General features: G+C 41.9%; 1 protein-coding gene across 1 annotated transcript; it reads right to left on the reverse strand.

Moving 5' to 3' along the window:
- Positions 1-3510: 3510 nt before the first annotated feature.
- Positions 3511-20803, reverse strand: LOC134935277 (TRPM8 channel-associated factor homolog). Its single transcript, XM_063930439.1, has 7 exons — positions 20187-20803; positions 16987-17939; positions 12868-12962; positions 10358-10571; positions 9100-9339; positions 5683-6020; positions 3511-3783 (listed from the first exon to the last, which is right to left on the reverse strand). The coding sequence occupies exons 1-7, from the start codon at positions 20801-20803 to the stop codon at positions 3532-3534; spliced, it is 2709 nt and encodes a 902-aa protein (XP_063786509.1). The 3' UTR covers positions 3511-3531.
- Positions 20804-24605: the final 3802 nt, after the last annotated feature.

A 24605-nucleotide genomic window follows, 5' to 3' on the forward strand; every position in this document is an offset into this window, starting at 1 on the left:
CACGGGTGGTCAATCTGTTGAAATCAGAGCACTACATTTTGGCCACCATGCTCGATCCTAGATTTAAAGCCTACCTTGGATCTCTCTTTCCGGCAGACACAAGTCTGCTGGGGTTCAAAGACCTGCTGGTGAGAAAATTGTCAAGTCAAGCGGAACGCGACCTGTCAACATCTCCTCCTTCACATTCTCCCGCAACTGGGGGTGCGAGGAAAAGGCTCAGAATTCCGAGCCCACACGCTGGCGGTGATGCAGGGCAGTCTGGAGCGACTGCTAATGCTGACATCTGGTCCGGACTGAAGGACCTGACAACGATTACGGACACAAGTGTGTACTCCGAAAGAGTCTTTAGTGCCGCCGCTCACCTTGTCGGCAATCGTCGTACGAGGTTACATCCAGAAAATGTGGAGAAGATGATGTTCATTAAAATGAATTATAATCAATTCCTCCGTGGAGACATTGACCAGCAGCAATTGCCTCCACAAAGTACACAGGGAGCTGAGATGGTGGATTCCAGTGGGGACGAATTGATAATCTGTGAGCAGGGGGATGTACACGGTGATATATCGGAGGATGATGATGAGGTGGACATCTTGCCTCTGTAGAGCCAGTTTGTGCAAGGAGAGATTAATTGCTTCTTTTTTGGTGGGGGTCCAAACCAACCCGTCATTTCAGTCACAGTCGTGTGGCAGACCCTGTCACTGAAATGATGGGTTGGTTAAAGTGTGCATGTCCTGTTTATACAACATAAGGGTGGGTGGGAGGGCCCAAGGACAATTCCATCTTGCACCTCTTTTATCTTTAATTTTTCTTTGCGTCATGTGCTGTTTGGGGAGTATTTTTTGGAAGGGCCATCCTGCGTGACACTGCAGTGCCACTCCTAGATGGGCCCGGTGTTTGTGTCGGCCACTAGGGTCGCTTATCTTACTCACACAGCTACCTCATTGCGCCTCTTTTTTTCTTTGCGTCATGTGCTGTTTGGGGAGTGTTTTTTGGAAGGGCCATCCTGCGTGACACTGCAGTGCCACTCCTAGATGGGCCCGGTGTTTGTGTCGGCCACTAGGGTCGCTTATCTTACTCACACAGCTACCTCATTGCGCCTCTTTTTTTCTTTGCGTCATGTGCTGTTTGGGGAGGGTTTTTTGGAAGGGCCATCCTGCGTGACACTGCAGTGCCACTCCTAGATGGGCCCGGTGTTTGTGTCGGCCACTAGGGTCGCTTATCTTACTCACACAGCTACCTCATTGCGCCTCTTTTTTTCTTTGCGTCATGTGCTGTTTGGGGAGGGTTTTTTGGAAGGGCCATCCTGCGTGACACTGCAGTGCCACTCCTAGATGGGCCAGGTGTTTGTGTCGGCCACTAGGGTCGCTTATCTTACTCACACAGCTACCTCATTGCGCCTCTTTTTTTCTTTGCGTCATGTGCTGTTTGGGGAGGGTTTTTTGGAAGGGACATCCTGCGTGACACTGCAGTGCCACTCCTAGATGGGCCAGGTGTTTGTGTCGGCCACTAGGGTCGCTTATCTTACTCACACAGCTACCTCATTGCGCCTCTTTTTTTCTTTGCGTCATGTGCTGTTTGGGGAGGGTTTTTTGGAAGGGCCATCCTGCGTGACACTGCAGTGCCACTCCTAGATGGGCCAGGTGTTTGTGTCGGCCACTAGGGTCGCTTATCTTACTCACACAGCTACCTCATTGCGCCTCTTTTTTTCTTTGCGTCATGTGCTGTTTGGGGAGGGTTTTTTGGAAGGGCCATCCTGCGTGACACTGCAGTGCCACTCCTAGATGGGCCAGGTGTTTGTGTCGGCCACTAGGGTCGCTTATCTTACTCACACAGCTACCTCATTGTGCCTCTTTTTTTCTTTGCGTCATGTGCTGTTTGGGGAGTATTTTTTGGAAGGGCCATCCTGCGTGACACTGCAGTGACACTCCTAGATGGGCCAGGTGTTTGTGTCGGCCACTAGGGTCGCTTAGCTTAGTCATCCAGCGACCTCGGTGCAAATTTTAGGACTAAAAATAATATTGTGAGGTATTCAGAATAGACTGAAAATGAGTGGAAATTATGGTTTTTGAGGTTAATAATACTTTGGGATCAAAATGACCCCCAAATTCTATGATTTAAGCTGTTTTTTAGTGTTTTTTGAAAAAAATACCCGAATCCAAAACACACCCGAATCCGACAAAAAAAATTCGGTGAGGTTTTGCCAAAACGCGGTTGAACCCAAAACACAGCCGCGGAACCGAACCCAAAACCAAAACACAAAACCCGAAAAATTTCAAGTGCACATCTCTAGTAAATAGACCCCTAAGTCAGACTTTCTACCATTCTCCACAATTTTAGGCATGTCCTAAAGCCACAACTTTTCATTAAAGTTTACCAGCCCTCCTCATAACTTGCCACTCATCTTCTCTACCCATCTTCCATGTATCCTTCTTCATTCACACTCTAACTAATCACCCTTTCCTTTTACTATGCAAGCTCTCACTAGAAGGATGGGCTGCCAGTCTGTGTATGCTGGGACAATGCACTCACTCCTGCACATACAATTGGCATCGCTGATGTCACAAACAGTCAGCGATAGCGATTGTAGGTGGAAGTACAGATCCATACCCTCCAACATTTGACACATAAAAATCGGTACAAATGAGAAAGGGGGTGTGGCCATGGGTAAAGGGGCGTGGTCACGACCCTTTTCCTATTCTTTCAATGGAAGTTTGGAGAGCCAAAAATCGGTACAGACCATGAAAAAAAGGTACTGTACCTATTAAAAAATTACAGTTGGAGGGTATGAAGATCTCTAAACATCCTAGAAGGTGGTGGATTTGAGACCTTGGCTTATAACTGTGGTGACATACATTTGACATCTTCCAGGTGCACTTTATGTGGCAAAGTAAATTATTTCCTGCTTTTCAACCAATGTAATCAAAAAACTGCTAAAAGTGCATATTTGACATTTCTAATAATGACAAACCACATGTCCTCCCACACTCTTTATTAATGTAAGACGTAAAACAATCAATTATTAATGAGAAAAAAATCAATTTAGAATACAAGACAGTAACAGTTTACTTTCAAGCAAAATACTTCATTTTTCCACTCTAAATTTCAAACCAAACCTGCATAATTATTACTGCCTTTCTGAGGCTGTTCTGAATTCCAAAATATTGCCACGCACTTGTGTATGTTTGTACATACTGTATGAGGCAGACTAGTAAGTGCACTCATACATAATGAAATGTAATGTGGACGTCACAGCTTTTCAGTTTTATAAATGACGCCTATGTTCTATTTGCTATATAGGTGCAGATGCTACCAGGTTAGTACTTCCCGATTCCCAAAGCATTAATCAATTACATAGATAAATTAGATACTACTGCATAGCCTGTAGTGCATAGCTAGGCTTACCACATTTGATTCCTGAGACTGGAAATAATTGGCAGTGTACTATTTTATAAACTGCAATAAAATATATATCGCTTTACAACAATATGTGTAACATTAAAATTCTGTTCAGGTTTTTTTTTATTGTTACATTTATTTGGAAGCGACGTAAGACTTCATAGGATCCTCTTCCCATTCAGGCAAAGTGGATACATTGGCTATGATTTTCTCCTCAATGGGCCACCCCCAGGCCTGGAAGTATGGGGCCAGGTTCTTATGAACAGCTTGAGAGAACTTCTCTGCCCAAAGATTCATCTTATCCTTATTGTTACTGCTGACATTTGACAATGTCTGATATTCAGAGAAAAGGTGTTTGAAGGGATCCCAGCCAAAGGCCTCTTGTAACTGGAGGATATACAGTACATAAAAACATGAGTAAATTGTTATTTATAAAAAGATACTTCACAATACAATTTGTATAAGATCCAAAATTAAATGGTATGCTTTTCCTCAGCCAGTCACATGCTCAATTCCCTACCAGAACCCTCTGGCACTTTCTCTTCACTTGATCCCACAAATGAAGATGAAGTATCAACACTCTTCTCATCCTCCTACAACACTACCTCTCCTCTTGATCCTATACCCTCACAAATCAGTAAAGCTCTGTCTCCTGTGCTCATCCCAACCTTGACTATAATTTGTGATTTCTCTTTCTCTCTCTCTACTGGTATCTTTCTTTCCCTGTTCAAGCATGCAGTGATTGCTCCAATTCTGAATAAACACAATTCTGACCCTAACTCTCTCACTAACTACTGTCCCATTGCTTTGCTCCCATGCCTGTCCAAGTTACTTGAGAGACTTGCCTACACTCGCATAACACACTTTCTTAACTCACACAATTTATCGGAACCACTTCAGTCAGGCTTTCGTTCCCAACACTTCATAGAGACAGCACTGACTAAAGTTGTGAATGATCTACTCACTGCTAAGTCTAAAGGCCATTACTCAATTCTAATTCTCTCTGCTGCTTTCGACACTGTTGTCCACTCTCTTCTCATACAAATACTACAATACTGTAGGTTTTCAGGACACAGCCCTTTCTTGGTTCTTATCCTACCTATCTAATCGTTCTTTCTGTATTTGCTTCTCTGATTCCACCTCCTCTTCACTACCTCTATCAGTTGAAGTACTGCAAGGCTCAGTCTTAGGCCCGTTGCTTTTCTCAATCTCTTGGCAAACTAATCAGCTATTTTGGATTTCAGTATCTTCTATGTGCAGATGATACTCAAATCTACCTATCCTCCTTAGATTTGTCACCATCAGTACTGGTCCGCATCACTGAATGCGTTTATGCTGTTTCATCTTGGATGTCTCCTTGCCACCTCAAACTTAATATTTCCAAAACAGAATTAATAATGTTTCAACCAGCCAATAGTAGTTACCAACTTGATATCTCTATCACTGTTGATAACTTGACAATCAACGCTACCCCACAAGCCTGCTGCCAAGGTGTCATATTTTACTCCAAACTGTCCTTTGCTCCCCACATTCAAACTTTCTCTAAATAATGTTACATACATCTAAAAAAACATATCCTAAAGAAGACCTTCTCTTACGCAAGACACTGCAAACACTCTAATCCATGCACTCATCATCTCTCACATTGATTATTGCAATAGTCTCCTTACTGGTCTTGTAAAATAAAAAGAGCTGCAAGGCTAATCTTCCTTGCTAGACGTTCATCATCTGCTGATTCACTTTGTCAGTCCCTCTGTTGGCTGCCTGTATTCTACCGTATTCAATATAAAATACTTTTACTTACGTATAATGCTATCAACCAAACTACAGCAATATGTATCTCTTCACTTATCTCAAAATATCTCCCAAGTCGACCTATCCGCTCTGCACAAGATCTGTGTCTCTCATCTACATGCATTACTTGCTCCCGTTCCTGACTGCAGAACTTCCTTCAGGCTGCAGGAATGTGCCTCAGGCACATCCGCGATAACGGGCCGCAAAAACACATGTGATCAGGGATTTAACCCCAATCCCATGTGTTGACACACAATCGCGGGTCCAATTTAACCCGATGATAAAAATAGCCTCTAATTGGATACCGTGATAATGACCGTCAGTCATTAGTTGCGATATCCGAACGTTTTTACTGTCTGAAAGTGCTTTGGGGCAAATAGGATACCGCCCAATTTGGTTTCGCCAAGGTGCACATGTGCTCCTTTTTCTTGCTCTGCTCTTTGTGAATTAAAACTATACATTTTTGAAACATAAAGATTTATCTGTACAAACCCGAAGATATGTCTCAAGAGCAGTCCACATACTCCAATCTTGCAGTTTGGCTCCATCCTTTATATACTTTGTAAGACGTGCAGTCCTATCAGCTGGCTTTAGAGCAGGATGAGCTCGATCCCTAGAAATGTTCAGCACCGTCTCATGTACATATACAGACCACAGGTTATTTGTGGCTTCTGTGGTATGAGGGGGAAATTCCCAATTAGACTTCTGCTGATTGTGACCAAGTTCATGTACATGTCCCCATAATCCACTTTTCTTTATTTGCTGAAGGTCTATCATATCCTTTGCTGTCTGCAGATGACACATTATTGGATATCCAGAATGCATCCAACCTACAGTATAGTAATATATTAAAGCCATGTAAGTAATTGACTGCGGTGCATTGACACTGTTTTAAACATGCAATTCATGCAATTAGCAACAAGAGCAAAAACGGGAAACCTTTTGGGTTGGTGTTTGGGAAGGCTAAATCCTGGGAAAGATGTCCTGTCCTGTTTTGAGCTAGTGTTTAGGAAGGATACTATCTGTTTTGTTATGGGTTGGTGGGAAGAATAAGTTCTCAGAAGAATAATACATACACTATTCTAAATTAGTTTTTGTGAAGGATAAATCCTGGGAAGTATAAGTCCTATTCTGGACTAGTGTTTGGAAAGGAAATGTCCTGTCCTCTGCTGGTGTTAAGGAAGAAACGGTCCTGTTCTGGGCTAGTGTTTTAGAAGGATAGGTCCTGTTCCAGGCTAGTGTTTGAGAAGAAAATACCCTGTTCTGGGCTAATGTTTGGGAAGGAAAAGTTCTGTCATGGGCTGGTGTTTGGAAAGGAAAGGTACTGTTCTGGGCTTGTGCTTGGGAAGAAAATGTCCTGTTCTGGGCTGGTTTTTGGGAAGGAAAGGTCCTGTTCTAGGTTGGTGTTTGGGAAAGAAAGGTCCTGTTCTGGGCTAGTGATTGGGAAGGAAAGGTCCTGTTCTGGGCTGGTTTTTGGGAAGTAAAGGTCATCTTCTAGGTTGGTGTTTGGGAAGGAATGGTCTTGTTCTGGGCTAGTGTTTGGTAAGGAAAAGTCCTGTTCTGGGCTTGGGTTTGGGAAGGAAGTGTCCTGTTCAGATTGGTGTTTGGGAAGGAAAGGTCCTGTTCTGGCTGTTGTTTGGGAAGGCAAGGTCTTGTCCTGGGCTTGTGTTTGTGAAGACACATTTCTGTTCTGGGCAGGTATTGGGAAGTACTGTCTTGTTCTGGGTTAAAGTTTTGGAAGGCAAGGTCCTGTTCTGGCCCCGTGTTTGAAAATGATTAACCCTGTAATAACTTAGAAACAAGTGACTAATCAATACATTATGTAGTAGACCGCGGTGGGACACATGCCTGAAAGAGCTTGCTGCTACATTTGAATGTATTATACTGTACATAAGTTATATGTCTTGTAACCTGTCACTTCTCTTTATCACAGCTGATCCTAAATATGGTATAACATAGCACAGTAAATGTATGTAGTGGTGATAACGTGCACTGGAGATATGCACTACTTAGGGTCTCATCCAGAGTTGTACGCAGGAAAGCATCTGTGCAATACTGTCTAATATGCTAAAACAGCAGGAGGTGCCTTGTGTAAACAGAAGCCCCCTTCCTGCTTCTGTGATCCACTGCTCATAGGCAAACGCAAGGGGGGTTTCTTGTTTCCTGGAAAACCCCCTCCTCTTGGCAAGTGGCTCAAATTATGACAGAAACAGCTATAGCATATAATACAATTACTAGCGCTGCTACCACATCATGCAATTTAAGGGACAGAGCAGAGCTGCTGCACATGCCCAGTGGTAGTCAGCTTCTTTTGACAATTTTGCTGTGTGTGTGGATCTGAGTCCTCAAGCAGTGCAATGGACCAGAGAGTAGCTATCAGGAAGGGAGAATATGTGCTTAGAAAGTATAATACTGGTTCTGTTATGTTTGTGTATTTATTTAGTATGGTATGTTGAACCTTTTCCCAACCATTTCTTTATGTTATTTAAATGTTTGATACAGCCTATACCGTAGACCATCTATAGTGTTAAATATTAATACTGTATTCCCTACAGCATACAGTGTACAAAAATATTTACAATAATGTCCAGGGTCATTACTAGGTTCTGCTACCACTCCCCCACAGTCCCGCACTTGCTCCAATGTTCTGTTAAGTTGGAGATTGCGGACTGCATTTTGAAACCCCCCTCTAGAAATCCTGCATTTGCCACTGCTGCATCTGAAGATGCAACATCAGATAATTCTGTTGGACCATCTCTCATCTGAGTAACCTTCTCAGATCCACAGCTAAGGCCAGTAAATCTGTGTCGGCAGACACAAACACTGCCTTTCGCACTCCCACAATTTGTCGACATGCCTCCGATTTCTGGAACGGACCCGGTTGCCACTTCTTCCCCATCCCCAAACACCCTCACCCTGTCAATTAGGCTGGGGCTTAGGGGCTCTGCGTACAAGGAAGCAGGGCCCATTCTGCACATGCGCTGAATGGGTCCTGCACACAGAGTCGGACTGGCCCACAGGGATACCAGGGAAACCACTGGTAGGCCCCACTGCCTGAGGGCCCACTCCTTCCTCTAGGGATCAGGTTCCAGACTATGCACTTGTATTATACATGGTAGATATGTTGCATTACACTGCACTAAACTATTGTGTATTTCAAGCCTCTGTGGAGGCTGGACACACCCTTTGTAGGCTGGCCACACCCCAAAGTATGGGCCCCTAGAACTGCATTCCCCCGGTGGGCCCTTCATGTCCCAGTCTGACACTGCCTGCACATGCGTAGTTTCCTCACTTGTACGCTAACCATTACCATACAAGTCTGAATCAGGCCCTTAATTCCCTGCTTTCCCAATGATGGAGCAGGATAGTTAGCATGGCCCACATGTCACGGCATGATCATGGAGCATCTGAGAAACGGTTGTGTGATTTGGGATCATGAAGATGTGTGAACTGATTTTCTATTTGGCAATGTTCCCCAATATGCTCATGATAATTATTATTGCTACCCAAAACTGATAGGGAATTCTGTTTGTGTATTTAGGCAGAGTTTATTTTGGTCACCATTGCACCATAGCTAAGAATTAAGTAATAGTATCTTGACACAGATCTATGATTAATTTAGCTGTGTTTCTCATTGGACATGCAAAGTAATTGCAAAATATTGTCAGCTACATGTGGAAATGTACAGTGCATGTCTGTGCTCATTATGTAACTCGGGAGGGCTGACAAAAACTGGGGGGTAGTGTGCTGCAAAGTAACTTTACATGTGTTTTTGGATTAGATTCTTTTATATATATGAATGTTGGTCAATGTTATAAAATATGAGTCATTTTTCAAAAATAGAAGACCTTCCACCACCTAAAAAAAAACCAAAACACATGAAATCATGAGAGCTAGCAGTCTACCAACCTACGGAAAGCTGCACATCTGCCACGATTCTTTCAGGACGTGCAAATTTCTTTGGAATTGCAGCAAGATCAGCTACTGCCACCATGACATCATCCCACTGAGACGTTAAATCATCAGGGTCATCTAATGAGCGGATTACTTCAGAAGGGACAGTAAGGATTATGTTATCTGTAATCAGCTCAGCCCAAGGAGCTGGATAGTTGCGAATCGTTTGCACCCAGGATGAGTTGGAAGTTTGGCCTAGGGGAAAAGTCAAAAGAATTCACTGATTAAAGTAGTAAGTATAATAAGTAAGCTGCATATTTTCCACATCAATGTTAAAACATTGTTTTACTGGTCCACAACAATCCAGTAACAGTTATAAAAAAAAAAAAAAAATAGTAACATTTGGGATTTGCCTAACCAGCCTTATGCTGGTCACAAACAAATTCTATTTTTCTTTCTTAATTTCTCAATGAACATTTACATCTCTGTAAAAAAACACATGAATATTCAGGTCCATGTTACATTATTACTAATTTATTAGCAATTTGAGTCTTTCATCATCATCATCATCATCATCATCATCATCATCGTTTTGGTCAAAAAATTGCTGACCATTTTACACACATTACCGTTTTCCTGCTTTTTCTCCAGTAATCAGTATGCTACATTGTAGACATGCCTAATTTAATGTAATATGAAATAGGATTGCTGTGCTTCATACATTAACAATGCACATACTGTATGGTTTACAGTGGGATTTAATGGAGTCTGAGATCGCCGGAGGTCTGGGATGCCTGTAGAGCTATGACTTTTTCTGAAACGGCATGATTTTGCCTTATAAGTAATTGCCCCTTTAAAAAAGCGCCCAAGTTCAGCCGGTGTCCCGCACCTCCGGCGATCTCGGACTCTATTACATCTCGCCAAATATGTGCATTGTTATTATATGAAGCGCAGCAATCCTATTTCATATTATGTGAAAATGGGACCCCCCCTGGGCTAGCATAACTAAACTGCCTCAGAACACTATCCACGTGGACGCCTACCGGGAATACTACACTGTGCCCGAAGTGTGGTAAGCAGAGCAAGACACCATGCCCGAAGTGAGCCTGCGAGCGTCCATGTTTTGATGTTCTGAATAAGTTTGGTGATGTTCTGAAGCAGTTTAGTTATACTAACCCAGGGGGTCCCATGTTCTGACTTTGAACCGAAACATTGTTTAATGCTATGCAACGTATGTGTTAGAAAAGTTGTAATAAAGGTATCCCACGCTTACCTTTTATATAGGTTGGAGCCAGTTCTGCTCCATGCACTGATACTGAAATCATCCCCAGATTGCTGTTTCCCTTCACAATAATGTACAGCAGGCCTCCCCAGACAGAGGAGACCACAACCCTCTGATCAGTAACACTCTTCTTTAAGACAACCACTGGAGCACGGCACAGCTGATTTTGGCTACTCAGGTTATCTGTATGACAACCAACCTGAACCTGTAATACATACCAAAAGGATATGATAGATAGGAACTACACAGACAGAAGGGGTCATTTTTTTATGCAAATAAATTTGCTAATACAGTAATTATTGTATGCCTGACTGCAGTTGAGTTGAGTCTTTCTCAGAGTAGTGGAACAGTATTTCATACACAGTAGGTGGAGTTTAGTCTCCCATTAGCCTCTCTAATGCTCGGAAAATTGAAAACACAGCGACAGTTGCAGTGCCGACTACATACATAGTACAGAGGGGGAGCGGGTTAGCGCATATCAACATACATGCTGAGACTTTTGTAACATATGTGCTGGCTGCAGGTCTTCGGGGATCATCAGTCATGTGTCTATCACAGCTGCCGCTGCCCCCAGGGCGCAGCATTCGGCTTCAGTTTCCTTCAAAGTCTTCCCCCAGACTCCAGTGAAACTTATCAAATGGGAGTCAGGTAGAGGGGTGGGGTGGGATGGGGGGGGTTAGAAGGAGAGTTATGCCAAATGCTGAGCCCATGGTGCTGCATAGCGCCTATGATAGACGCAGTGCTTCCGATCCCTGGGGACCTGCTGCTAGCACATACACTATGTGGACAAAAGTATTTGGCCACACCTGTTAGAATTCAGGTGTTTCAATCAGACCCGTTGCCACAAGTGTATAAAATCAAGCACCTAGCTATGCAGTCTCCATTTGCAAACATTTCTGATACAAAATGGATCATTCTGAAGAGCTCAGTGATTTCAAGCGTGGTACTGTTAAAGGATGCCACCTTTGCAATAAGATGGTTCATAAAATTTCATCCCTGCTGGATATATCACAGTCAACTGAATGTGATATTACCAGAAAGTAGAAGCGTTTAGAGACAACAGCAACTTAGCCATGAAGTGGGAAACCACATAAAATCACAGAGCGGGGTCAACGTCTGCTAAGGCGCATGGTTCGTAAAAGTCAGCCAAGCTCTGCTAATTCCATTGCTGAAGAGATCAGAACTTCCACTGGCATTAATGTAAGCAAAAAAACTGTGCAGCTGGAGCTTAATGGAATGGGTTTCCATGTCTGAGCAGCTGCATGCAAGCCTCACATCACCAAGTCCAATGCCATGCATCAGATGAAGTGGTGTAAAGCACACCGATACTGGACTGTGGAGCAGTGGGAACGTGTTATGTGGAGTTATGACTCATGCTTCTCTGTTTGGCAGTCAGATGGGTGAATTTGAGTTTGGCAGATGCTGGGAGAACGTTACCTACCTGACTGCATTACGACAACTGTGAAGATTTGTGGAGGAGGGAAAATGGTATGGGGCTGTTTTTAAGGGTTTAGGCTAGGCCTCTTATATCCAATGAAGAGCAATCTTAATGCTTCAGCATACCAAGACATTTTGGACAATGCTATGCTTCCAACTTCATGGCAACAGTTTGGGGAAGACCCTTTTCTATTCCAACATGACTGTGCACAAAGCAAGGACTAAAAAGACTTGTTTTGATGAGTTCAGTGTGGAAAAACCTGACAGGCCCTCACAGAGCTATGACCTCAACCCAATTGACTTCCTTTGGGATGAAGTGGAATGGAGATTGCCAGGCCTAATCGTCCAACATCAGTGCCCAACTTCATAAATGCTCTACAGTATAAACAGGCACAAATTCCCACAGAAACACTCCAAAATATTGTGGAAAGCCTTCCAAGAAGAGTGGAAGTTATTATAGCTGCAAAAGGGGAACCAGCTCCATATTAAAGTATATGCATTTGAATACAATGTCATTACTGTGTCCCTGTTGATGTAATGGCCTGGCATTCTGAATACTTTTGTCCATATTGTGTATGTTACATACATCTTATCATGTATGTTGATATGTGCTAACCCACTCTCCCTCTGTACTATGTAGTCAGCACTAAACAATTAATTTAACGGATTGTCATGTAAATAATATTTCAAAGAGATAATTTATAATGAGCAGAGGTAGTTTATTTGGCCTGAATAATGACACAAAAGATATTAAACAGTCAAACTATCAGATGGAACGATACCTACACAATCATCATAATCTTACTTTTTGCTACCTTACATTACCATTACCCCCAACACTGAAACATATATAATCTGGTCAAAATAGGCCCATCCCTAATCCCGCCTCTAATTTGGCCAAATAAAACCAATAAGGCCCATGACTCAGAGCTGTCCTACTAAATAGACATTTAGAAGGTATACAATTTAACTAATAGCAAAACACAGTCCATGGTCTAACTATTGAATTAAAAGAAAAGAATGTTGTAAATAAAATTGTATTATTCAATATAAAGAAACATTACCTGAAGACCTTTCCCCAAGACTGAGTCTGGAAACAGAAGTACTGCTGTTTTCCTGGGAGGGAGGTAGAGTCCAGTACTTCTCCATGCATCGCCACCTGGGGCAGAGTATCAGTGTCACTACATATATTTCTCAATAATCCTTCTGATCAAACATAATTGCCATGAATCAGAATTTATCTTAAAGAAATCTTGTGTGTTTTTGCATTACCAATGTTCCGGAACTGGTGCAGAGACATGCGCACTTCACCTGCTTCTCTACTTGCAACTGAGGTGGCAATGGGGTGTAACAGGAAGTGCTCATGTAGGCACAGTTCAGTGAGGCCATGTTGACGCAATTGCGTGTTATCCAGAGTTGGGCATAAGCAGAGATTTAAAGTTTAAAATATTAAATATAAAAAAATAAAGAGTAAACTTTCTACGAGTACTGGAACTTTTTGAAACTTTCTACGAGTGTTGAACAACATGACAGATTTTCAAGAGACCATTGCTAGAAGTGTAAAAAAATACAATATGACGCACATTGTAACATTAATTAGAACAATAATAAAATCTAAAAAACACACATCCACATGGAGCATGTGTCATTCTCACAGCACAGTGTATTCGGAAATCTGATGGAATATCTGCAAATACAACATATACAGATGTGTACTCATATACCTAGCCTCAATACGCCATGCGTCGTGAGAAGCCTGCCACATGTGAGCCCCAGGGGGGTACCATGTTGACCTTTTGTACCCGTCGACCTAATGTATGTCGACAATATGGTGTCGACCTAATACTGGTAAACCCATCAACAGTTGGAACATCACCTAGTAGTTGACTGGTTTCATACCGTCGATCTGAGTGGAAGCATTTATGTCATTGTAATTTTATATCAGTGTTTAGCGAGTCTATACGTATACTGTATAATCTTCCCAATGCTGGTATCTTTGTGTAGGGTGACTTCCAGCCAATCAATGCGGCAGACTTTAAACAGTTTAGCGTAGAACAAAGATATAGTGGGAAGGGGGGTAATTATGGATCCACATTTCTATAATACACTCTTGTGTGAATACAAATATAATAAGTAGGCGTTTTCTACTACCCTGTAAGAATATAATGAATGGGGGAATGATATCTAAAATTGTCAACTCCACTGACAAATGCAAGTAATTAAATAAGTAGGTACTTGCTGCCAGAAATTAATTTTAACGAGGCATTCCCAAAAGCAGTCCACAAACTTAGCATCCACTGCACTGCGGAATATGTGTGCGCTATATAAATAACTTGTAATAAATAAATCAATAAATCCACTGCTCCACATTTGGGTCAAGTCCCAGTCTCTGAAACGCCAACTAAGAATCTATGATGATCGTAATGATTCCCTTCATGATATATCTAATAAAACATTTCTCTATACATGGGAGAAGACATAGTGTATATTGAATAAGAGAATGTTTTTAGAAGCTGTTCTAGGAGGATATGAGGAAATGTCTGTAGCCAGGAAGATATTCCCTCATTAATTTTCTCCAAGTCTGTAGGAGCTTGCAAAAGCTTTTAGTGGGTATTGGACCAATTGTGAAGAGTGAGATGCCAATTAACTGAGCCAACATAGTGCTGAGCTTGATACAGTGCAAAAATCTGTGAATTCTATACTGTGTATTTATCTACAATGGACTGTATGCGCAGGGCGCTTGAATGTTGACATCCGCTAAAGCTCTAATATTAGTGATACCTCACGGACACCAGGAGATAAATGACTATGTGGTCTGACCCTTTTGAAATTCTGGGTTAGCAGATAGTGGTGATAACAGCGTGTAGCCACACGGTCCAGGCCGTCATTAATAGAGGGTTTTGAATAATGTCCTTTTGAAGTTTTTGTTTATGGTTGTGTTAAAATGAGAGATGGTTTGATGAGGTAAAAAGGACTGTTCAACATCAGAAATTGTGTCTAAATTTGCGTGGTCAATCCAATCGCGGATATATTGGCATGGTTATATAGTTTCAGATTAGGGAAGCTAACACCTCCAGTAGCTGGGGATTGTTGCAGCTTCAGTAAACTCATTCTAGGCTTTATGTTCTGTCATATAAATTTACAAAACGCACCATAAATGAGTTTCTCATCTCCCATGGACAATAAAATAGGCAACATTTGAAGCAGGTATACAGGTTGAGTATCCCATATCCAAATATTCCGAAATACGGAATATTCCGAAATACGGACTTTTTTGAGTGGGAGTGAGATAGTGAAACCTTTGTTTTTTGATGGCTCAATGTACACAAACTTTGTTTAATACACAAAGTTATTAATAATATTGTATTAAATGACCTTCAGGCTGTGTGTATAAGGTGTATATGAAACATAAATGAATTGTGTGAATGTAGACACACTTTGTTTAATGCACAAAGTTATAAAAAATATTGGCTAAAATGACCTTCAGGCTGTGTGTATAAGGTGTATATGTAACATAAATGCATTCTGTGCTTAGACCTAGGTCTCTTCACCATGATATCTCATTATGGTATGCAAATATTCCAAAATATGGAAAAATCCAATATCCAAAATACCTCTGGTCCCAAGCATTTTGGATAAGGGATACTCAACCTGTAATAGATTCAGAAATGCTATAATTTTAATCAGATGTATCCTACCCATGTAAGAGAACATTAAATTATTCCATTCAGTAAATCCTCCTGCTTCATTAATGACGCTGGACATATTAAGATTATATAAATCTTGCACATTCTTTGGTAAGTAAATTACCAAATTTGTAAAAAACTTTTGGAGCCCTAGAGATCTGAAGATCAGCACTCCATAAAACCTGTGCGGTGGGGCCTAGGAGTAAGGCATGTGATTTAGCATAATTAATATTGAATCCCGAGACCAAGCCAAATTACCCAACTTTTTCTCTAAATAGAGGAAAATGGTAATTCTGGACGAGAAATATACAAAGGCAGATAATCTGCAAAACCTCTTAACCTCTTGGGATCCCAATTGGATTCCACGAAAAGTGATCCAAGATTATAGTTTTCTCATAAGGGAGTCAATAACTATGTTGAATAAAAGGTTTGAAAGAATGGTCTCTTGTAAATATCATGGTTCGTCATACATAGATGGTTTGCACTTATATTTTTTTATATATATTTATTTTTTAATCCGTTATAGCACCATACAGCAATCTTTTGTCTTTTGCTGAATGTGAATGGGTGAGACAATATTTCTTTTTTTATTTTATAAGCTGGTGTGCACATTGTTTATGCTTTTTGGGTACTGAATTTATTTAAATGACAATATGCCTGTTGTCAGACAGATCTTTTACACCAAAGTATGAAATGGACACTGATGACTGTTGGCAGATTAAGAGTACAGATAGGAAGCAGACGCACAAGATACATTCAACTTTGCAAACAGACAAATAAACACATTTTTCTTTCTATGCACACAAACAGGAGCACTTATTTCAGCCCACTAGAAATGCTCAAGAAATAAGCACTCACCATATTTTTGTTATAAAAAGCCATTACTGTTTTATCATCTGACTGTAAAAGTCCCACAGTGCCATTAAAGCCAGGTTAACAATGGAGCAAATGGGACTCCAGCTCCAGACCTCCACATAAAAATATGCCCATCATCAAGACTGCATGGTAATGGCACTGTGTTGGCCATAAAATTCTGTTTCTCCTTTTCTCACAAAATGATGCAATTATTCAACTTTTTCCATATTTAGGAAGATATTGGGACTATTAGTGTAGAGGGTGTACACACCCATGTGAGATTGGCCACGACCACACTGCACTGGTAACAGCTCTTCAGCTTTGATCATTTTCAGCTCAAACAATGTAGCCATTAATCTGGCCCTGAGTTGCGATGCCAACATATTGGACCACAACCAAGACCTTTTTCAAAGATTAAGATATCCACGTTGCATCAGAATATAATGCTCATGTGGTTTATCTTCAGATAGTGTTTGGAACCTACCAGCCCTGAAAAGGGTCCTGTAAATGTCGGCATGGCACTATATGATTTCACCCCAGGGAGGTGATCAAACATTAATGGCTTTCTTTGCAAATGCACAATTCTTGAACTTGTTCATTGATATATATATATATATAGTATGTTAGACAATAATACTGTACCAGTGTTTGTAGCATCAATCTGCACAGTGACAGCAGGTTGGTCCAGCAAATTTTTCAATTCTTGGTCATCTAGTTTAACAAAGCTGCTGAGATCTTGGGCCAGACATAGCAGGAAAGCTTCCTTGGAGCCATTTTTCACTGGACACCTTTTACTAACCTCAGGCAGTTTATAGCCCTCTACTACAGATACCAGCTCATGCTGCAGCAATGAAATTAGAGGGCTTTCTGGCACCTTCATAAATTGTATGGTATCCTGTGTGAGCTGTGACAACCAACTATCCAGAGGAGCCTTCAGATTTGCTCCACCCTGCAGGTCACACAACAATTGGCTGACTGCTCTAGGGAAGTGGTAAGTGTTAGCAGTTGCCTGAGGATCCAGACTCTTATATACTCCTGCTTTAACTGTTGTCGACAGAATTGTAATTCCAAACTTGTTGAGGATTTTGTTTCCTGGGTATTCAGAGTTCACATTTGGATTAGAATAGGACCAGTACCAAGCATGGCCAGCAATGAACAGGCCTCCTCCTTCTGCCACAAACCGATTGATTTTGTTTGCCTCTTTGTCACTGTAAGATGTACAGCAGTATACACTGTGCTTAGAAAGCAGTTGTGATATTTCACAAATGAATCCTCCATTCTGTAATACAGGTACAAGACCTCGATAATTTGAGTTAACACCAATTGTTCCCTTTTTCCCCTTTCCCAGCCATGATATGGCGTTCAGAATGAGGGTCTTGAATTCTGGTCTGAGTAGCATGCCTTCATGTGTTCCCACAAAAACACGCCCTTTGCCATAGTATCCAGCGCCAATGAAACATTGATTGTTATTGGTCAGACCTACTGGGAATGTCAGAGGTCCATGAAGCAGAAGTTCGGAGAGAAGGCCACCCCCAGTGATGTCCACATTTTGAACACCTTCCATGAGTTGCTTTAAATCTGCTGAAAAGTTCAACCTGTGTCAAACACAATAATATACACATGCAGCCATCAGCAATGCAAAACATGTCAGAGTAACAGAGATAAAAAGCCTTTCAATATCACAACAGGAAGCAACATTGAACTAGGACAGAGGGCCCTACACAATCGGTGACCCACCGCCAAGCTGCCCGATGGCCGATACGGCCGTCAAGCGACCAGGCGGCGTGGGAGACGGACGGACTGACGGGGGGAGTGACGTTTCTTAACTCCCCCTGTCACCCGGCTCCATAGCCCTGCAAATATGGATGAGATTGTCCATATTGGCCTGCAGGTATGAACGAGACAGCACCAATGATGAACGAGCGCAGGGCCGCGCATCGGTCATTGCTGGTGCCTGCACACTGAAGGATATGAATGAGTTCTCATTCATTAATGAACGAGAACGTTCATATCGTTCAGTAAAATCTTTAAGTGTGTAGAGCCCTTTAGTCAGATCGTAATTTACTTGTAACCAACAGCTGAAATAGATAACAATAATGATAACAATAATGAACTTAGCTCAAATTCAAGAAAAGAATTACCATCCTCAAGTATAAACCAACATAACAAAAGAAGCGCAAATTAAAAAAATAATACGATCTTAATTAGGTAGGCCAATCCCAGATCTGTGCCTCTAATCCTGGGATTTTTGGCATTAAGGGGCGCTTGCGCATATCTGCTTTCAGCACGGGCAGCTCTGAGCACTAGTACTCGCCTCCGGCGCTGCCTGCCCTCGGAGGTCCCACGGCTGTGCTGTGCAACTGCAGGTGATGTCATCGAGGTCAGGCTGTGTGTGTAGCGTGAGCTGTAGGTGGCGCCTCTGGCCTGACTCTGGGACATGGATGGCCATCGGTGGGTTATGCAACGATGGTACCATTGATGGATAACCTCAATGGTGGGAAACCCTCTGTAAGGGAACCATCAATGGTTTTACCCATCGATGGTCACCCTTAAATATTGAGTGAGTCACGGGCCAATCAGGAACCAGGGGCATGGCTTCATGTGTGTCAGGGGCGGATATATGATCCATGTCCCTGACACTCTGGAGAATAGGCAAAAAACTCTTTATCATCGATGGTGGGAAACCATCTGGTTCTCCCCCATTGATACTAAAAGTAGTTACCATCAATGTTTTTGAAACATCAATAGCTGATGGCCATCCCTACTCTGGGATTGGCTGCTGTTATTTGACATGTTGGGAGTCACTTGGTACCTGTGCTGCTGCCTGCCAGTGAGTGCTTGTGCCCTTGGCTGGCCCTGCCAATAGCAGTGGGCTTGTATAGTAGCATTTGCATGATGGCCAGTGTGTGCATATAGGTATAACTGTGTATAAGCATTTTTGTTTTTTTTAATAGGAACACAATACCAGGAGTGGAATGTAGCTCTTATACAAACACTTTCCTGGGAAGGGGATTTTCAGTAATAATGTAACTCTCCTTTTGTTAACATTTGGATAATATTGGTGATTGTCAAAGGGAGAGTAGGGTTACGACACTCAGAATATATAGTAAACCGCAAAAAAAGAAAGTAAAAAAAAAATTGTTGTTCTCCAGCCAAAAATCCAAACTGGAGGGGGTATAGTTATGTGACCAGCAGTCAGGAGACCACCAATCACAATATCGACGGCTACATCCCGCCCCCTCTTAATCCCGACAGTCGGAATGCCGACTAACAGAGACTATTTCCACTCATGGGTGTCCATGACACCCATAGAGGGTGAATAGAACCTGTAGCTTCTTTGTACTTGGTCCCCCTGTCAGCATTCTATTCCCTGGGATCCCGGGGTCGGTATGGTGACCTGTGGGATCCCAAGCCCTGGTCACCCATACCCAACCCAAATTGGAGGAATATGCTGAATCCACTAAATAGCAAGCACTAAACACAAAGGGGATTGGTGCTGAAAAACTGGTTCAGTACTAATCCTCAGACTATTTGGGGATGTGAACTTACAACTCTTTGAATAAAAATGTCACTATTACCTTTGAAAGGGATACAATACCAACCAATCAGCATCTAACTGCCATGTTACAGGCTGTTTGAAAATGGCATTTAGTAGCTGACTGGTTGGTATTTTATCTCTCTCCACTTTTTTCTCTCTCCAAGCTTTTATAACTATACCCTATAGAATCTAGATGACAGGCAGAAATTTCTATGGTATTATTATTATTATTATTATTATTATTATTATTATTATTATTATATTTGAATAATGCAACCATAAATATGTATATTACCATACTTACTCTTTGTAAAATGGGCACCATTGCATGTTTTTGCTCACACAGAAATTTCCTTTCTCTCCATACAGGTCAGTGAAGTAGATCCCAGCCACAGATGTAATTTTGTTTCCAGGAAAATTACACAGAACGTTGTCTTGTTTGTGGTCAGCAGCCCATTGGTAAGCTTGTGCTCCAATAAGCAAACCCCCACCTCTTCTCACAAATGAGACAATCTCATTTGCTTCACTGTCATCATATCCGGATGTACAGAGCACTGCCAGATCTTCGTTAGGGCTAGCATTCTTCTCAACTTGGTATCCAATGGAAGAGAGAGTCTCTTCTAGGCTACTGACACTGGCGGTGACACCAATGACCGTTCTTGAGGATGGCTTCAGCCAAGATATTGCATTTTTCAGGAAATCTATGAATTGCGGCTGGCTTAAATATAACTCATTACCCAGGACAACAACCCTTCCCATGCCATAGGAACCAGCACCAATAAGGACGTCTTGTGATGGACTTACAAGCACTGGGAATGCAGTGTCACCACTCAGGAGAAGTTTGCAAGGTACATGGTTCCCAGAGAAATCCAGGCTAGAGAGACCCTGGGTCAGGGAATGGTAGTCGTCACTAGCTGTCATACTTTCTGTAAACTGTAAAGCAAAATAAAATAGGCAGTGAACAGAAGAAATCTCTACATTAAAATACATTTTTGAGCCAGAGACATGTAATATTAAAAGTTGCACAGGGGGTAGAGGCCCACGTGGTCTTTACCTTTATACAAAGTTATGCCAATGTCAGACTATCCCTTACTTCTCTGGAGTTAAATACCAGAATTTATGGGGTTAGGACAGACAATGACATTTTCTATAATGCAGATTATACTGAGAATGAGGCAAATGATGGAGCATTATACGTAGGGACTCATTCTTCACTGTTTTATTACTGTGAAAACTATATAGCCTAAAATGTGCCACATACAGAACGTGCACTGCACTAGTGCACCTAAAATAATGTAAAAATTACATATTGTAACATGCGGGTAAATTTATTATAGCGGCATGCATCGTGCCACTATAACACTTCCTGCTTCGCCTCATACCGAGGCAAAGCAGGAAGAGATATTGACAAGATGTAAGAACATCTTGTCTGCCGAAGCTCGGGAGTGAGAAATCCCCCCTCCATCGATTTCACCCTGAGCACACAGCACGTCAGTTTAGTGCTTACTTGCTGTGTCTCACTGCCCGTCCGGCTCCTCTGTGCACTCAGGAGCCGGCACCCGCCACAGCCAGGGACAGCTCTCTGCTGTGGTGTATGGGCATCGCCACCTGTAGCTGTCGAAATTGACAGCTGCAGGTGTCGGAACAGTCAGCGATGCTGACTATTCATACATCGTCTGCGCATATCGGCTTGCTATCTAAATGCATAGCACCCCTGTCACTGTGCACACTCCACCAGTGTCTTACATGGGGGAGAAGCGGTATCAGTGCACATAACGTGTGCTGATACTGATTCTCTCCCATATTGGAGGGTAATACATTTACTTATTTAATATAATACTGAAAACAGTATGCAAAGTTTCGCGTTAAGTGTTAAAGCTGCTACTACTACAAGTGTCCCCCTTTTCAAAACGGATCCAGATATGGACTTTCAAAATCTGCTATTGGAACCCTGAGGGACTTCATCTACACAGCACCGATTGGAGAGATCCAGTTTCTGCACAAACGGCACAGCCTGCTTGCTGGCAATTTTCAAACCTCTGGAAGTCTCCGTCGTCACGGGTAACACCAGCTGTATTCAATTTAATTTCCCCAGGGAACTTTGCATACTGTTTTCAGTCCGAAATCCTCGGTGGACACTCTAAGCAGCCATTACTAGCCCATTCTCAGCTCCATGTATGCCCTTAACCTTATGTTTACATTTCAATTTTATGCTTCTGATTTTTTTAGCTTGTGATGTTTAGGTAATAAACTATATGTTATTTTATTGAAATTGATCCACAGTTATTTATTATTATTGGAGAAACATATAGCACCAGTTCTTACTTTCCTTTTAAAACGTTTTCCAGGGACTGACAATCCCTACTGGCAGCTGTGACAGCGCGTCTGGGTTATTTTTCTTGTTCTGCTGTTCAAATAACATTACATTGGCCCTGTATGTTGTAAAAATTCAGGGGTGCAGTTGTTAGAGGTTAAAAGCATACTGCTGTATGCTCTAAAATATAGGGGTGCTGCTGGTCCTGTATGTTGTAAAATTTCAGAGGTGCAGTTGTTAAAAGTACACTGCTGTATGCTGTAAAATATAGGGGTGTTGCTGTTCAAATAACATTACACTGGCCCTGTATGTTGTAAAAATTCAGGGGCGCAGTTGTTAAAAATTAAAAGCACACTGCTGTATGCTGTAAAATGTAGGCTATTGCTGTTCAAATAACACTACATTGGCCCTGTATGCTATTGAAATTCAGAGGTGCAGTTGTTAAAATTTAAAAGCACACTGCTCCTGTATGCTTTAAAATATATGGGTGCTGTGGCCCTGTATGTTGTAAACATTTAGAGATGCAGATGTTAAAAATTAAAAGCACACTGCTCCTGTACGCTGTAAAATACTGGTGTGCTGCTGGCCCTGTATGTTGTAATAATTCAGGGGTGCATTTACAAATTAAAAGCACACTGCTGTATGCTGTAAAATATAGGGGTGCTGCTGGCCCGGAATGTTGTAAAAATTCAGGGGTGCTTTTAAAAATTAAAAGCACACTGCTGTAGCTGTATGCTGTAAAATATAGGGGTGTTGCTGTTCAAATAACATTACACTGGCCCTGTAGGTTGTAAAAATTCTGGGGTGCAGTTGTTAAAAATTAAAAGCACACTGCTGTATGCTGTAAAATGTAGGCTATTGCTGTTCAAATAACACTACATTGGCCCTGTATGCTATTGAAATTCAGAGGTGCAGTTGTTAAAATTTAAAAGCACTCTGCTCCTGTATGCTTTAAAATATAGGGGTGCTGTGGCCCTGTATGTTGTAAAAATTTAGAGATGCAGATGTTAAAAATTAAAAGCACACTGCTCCTGTACGCTGTAAAATACTGGTGTGCTGCTGGCCCTGTTTGTTGTAATAATTCAGGGGTGCATTTACAAATTAAAAGCACACTGCTGTATGCTGTAAAATATAGGGGTGCTGCTGGCCCGGAATGTTGGGAAAATTTAGGGGTGCTGTTAAAAATTAAAAGCACACTGCTGTATGCTGTAAAGTGTAGGGGTGTTGCTGTTCAAATAACATTACACTGACTCTGTAGGCTATAAAATATAGTGGTGCAGTTGTTAAAAATTAAAAGCACACTGCTGTATGCTGTAAAATATAGGGGTGCTGCTGGCCCTGTATGTTGTAAAAATTCAGAGGTGCAGTTGTTAAAAGTTAAAGCACACAGCTGTATGCTGTAAAATATATTGATGTTGCTGTTCAAATAAGATTACACTGACACTGTATGTTGTAAAAATTCAGGGGTGCAGTAAAAATCAATATACGCTGGCCTTTCTTGTATGCTGTAATTATTCTAGGGTGCAGTGAAAATCAATGTACACTGGCCCTGTCTTTTATGCTGTAAAATTACAGTGGTGTTGTGAAAATACAGGGGTGCTGGCACTGTCTGCAATTGCGATGCCTAGGCCTGACCTTCACAACACTGTATGGGAAGAGGAGCCTCCTACCACCATTTGCACTCCCCCTGCAAGTGCTGGTAGGAGCACTGCCAGTCCAGTTGCTGATATTGAGATTGAGGATGTCACTGTAGAAGTACACCAGGATGAGGAGGATATGGGTGTAGCTGGCGCTGTGGAGGAAGTTGACGATGAAGATTCTGCTGGTGATTTGGTTTGATTGAATAAGGCACCAGTGGAGACAATTGTTGGCCATGGGATGAAAAAGCCCATTGTCATGCCTGGGCAAAATACAAAAAAGCCACCTCTTCAGTGTGGAATTACTTGTGTCAAGCCATCTGTTGCCTTTGTCAATCCATAATAAGTAGGGGTAAGGACGTTAATCACCTTGGAGCATCCTCCCTTATACGTCACCTGCAGTGCATTCATCATAAGTCATTGTCAAGTTCAGAAACTTTGGGTAATAGCGTAAGCAGTCCACTGACACCTAAATTATGTGGTATTGTTTGAATATTATTTCTCTGTGAGGATGAGGATGTAAACACTGAAGGGGGGGGATCTGAGGATGAGGACAACATCTTACCACTGTAATGCCAGTTTGAGCAAGGAGAGATTAATTGCTTCTTTTTTGGTGGGGTGCCAAACACACCAATAATTTCAGCCACAGTCGTGTTGATGAAATAATTGGTTTATTAAAGTGTGAATGTCCTGTTTATACAACATAAGGGTGGGTGGGAGGGCCCAAGAGCAATTTCATCTTGCACCTCTTTTTTTTTATTTGCATTATGTG

The sequence above is a fragment of the Pseudophryne corroboree genome, chromosome 6 (assembly GCF_028390025.1).
Source record: "Pseudophryne corroboree isolate aPseCor3 chromosome 6, aPseCor3.hap2, whole genome shotgun sequence".
NCBI lineage: Eukaryota > Metazoa > Chordata > Amphibia > Anura > Myobatrachidae > Pseudophryne > Pseudophryne corroboree.

What these genes read in the sequence shown, in the direction of transcription:
- LOC134935277 (XM_063930439.1), bottom strand. Translation starts at nt 20,803, where the DNA reads ATGACAGCTAGTGACGACTACCATTCCCTGACCCAGGGTCTCTCTAGC. An exon ending in TCTTGGGGAAAGGTCTTCAG is followed by an intron (nt 10,572 to 12,867) that starts GTAATGTTTCTT and finishes TATGTATTACAG; the next exon opens with GTTCAGGTTGGTTGTCATAC. An exon ending in CTCTTGAGACATATCTTCGG is followed by an intron (nt 3,784 to 5,682) that starts GTTTGTACAGAT and finishes TATATCCTCCAG; the next exon opens with TTACAAGAGGCCTTTGGCTG.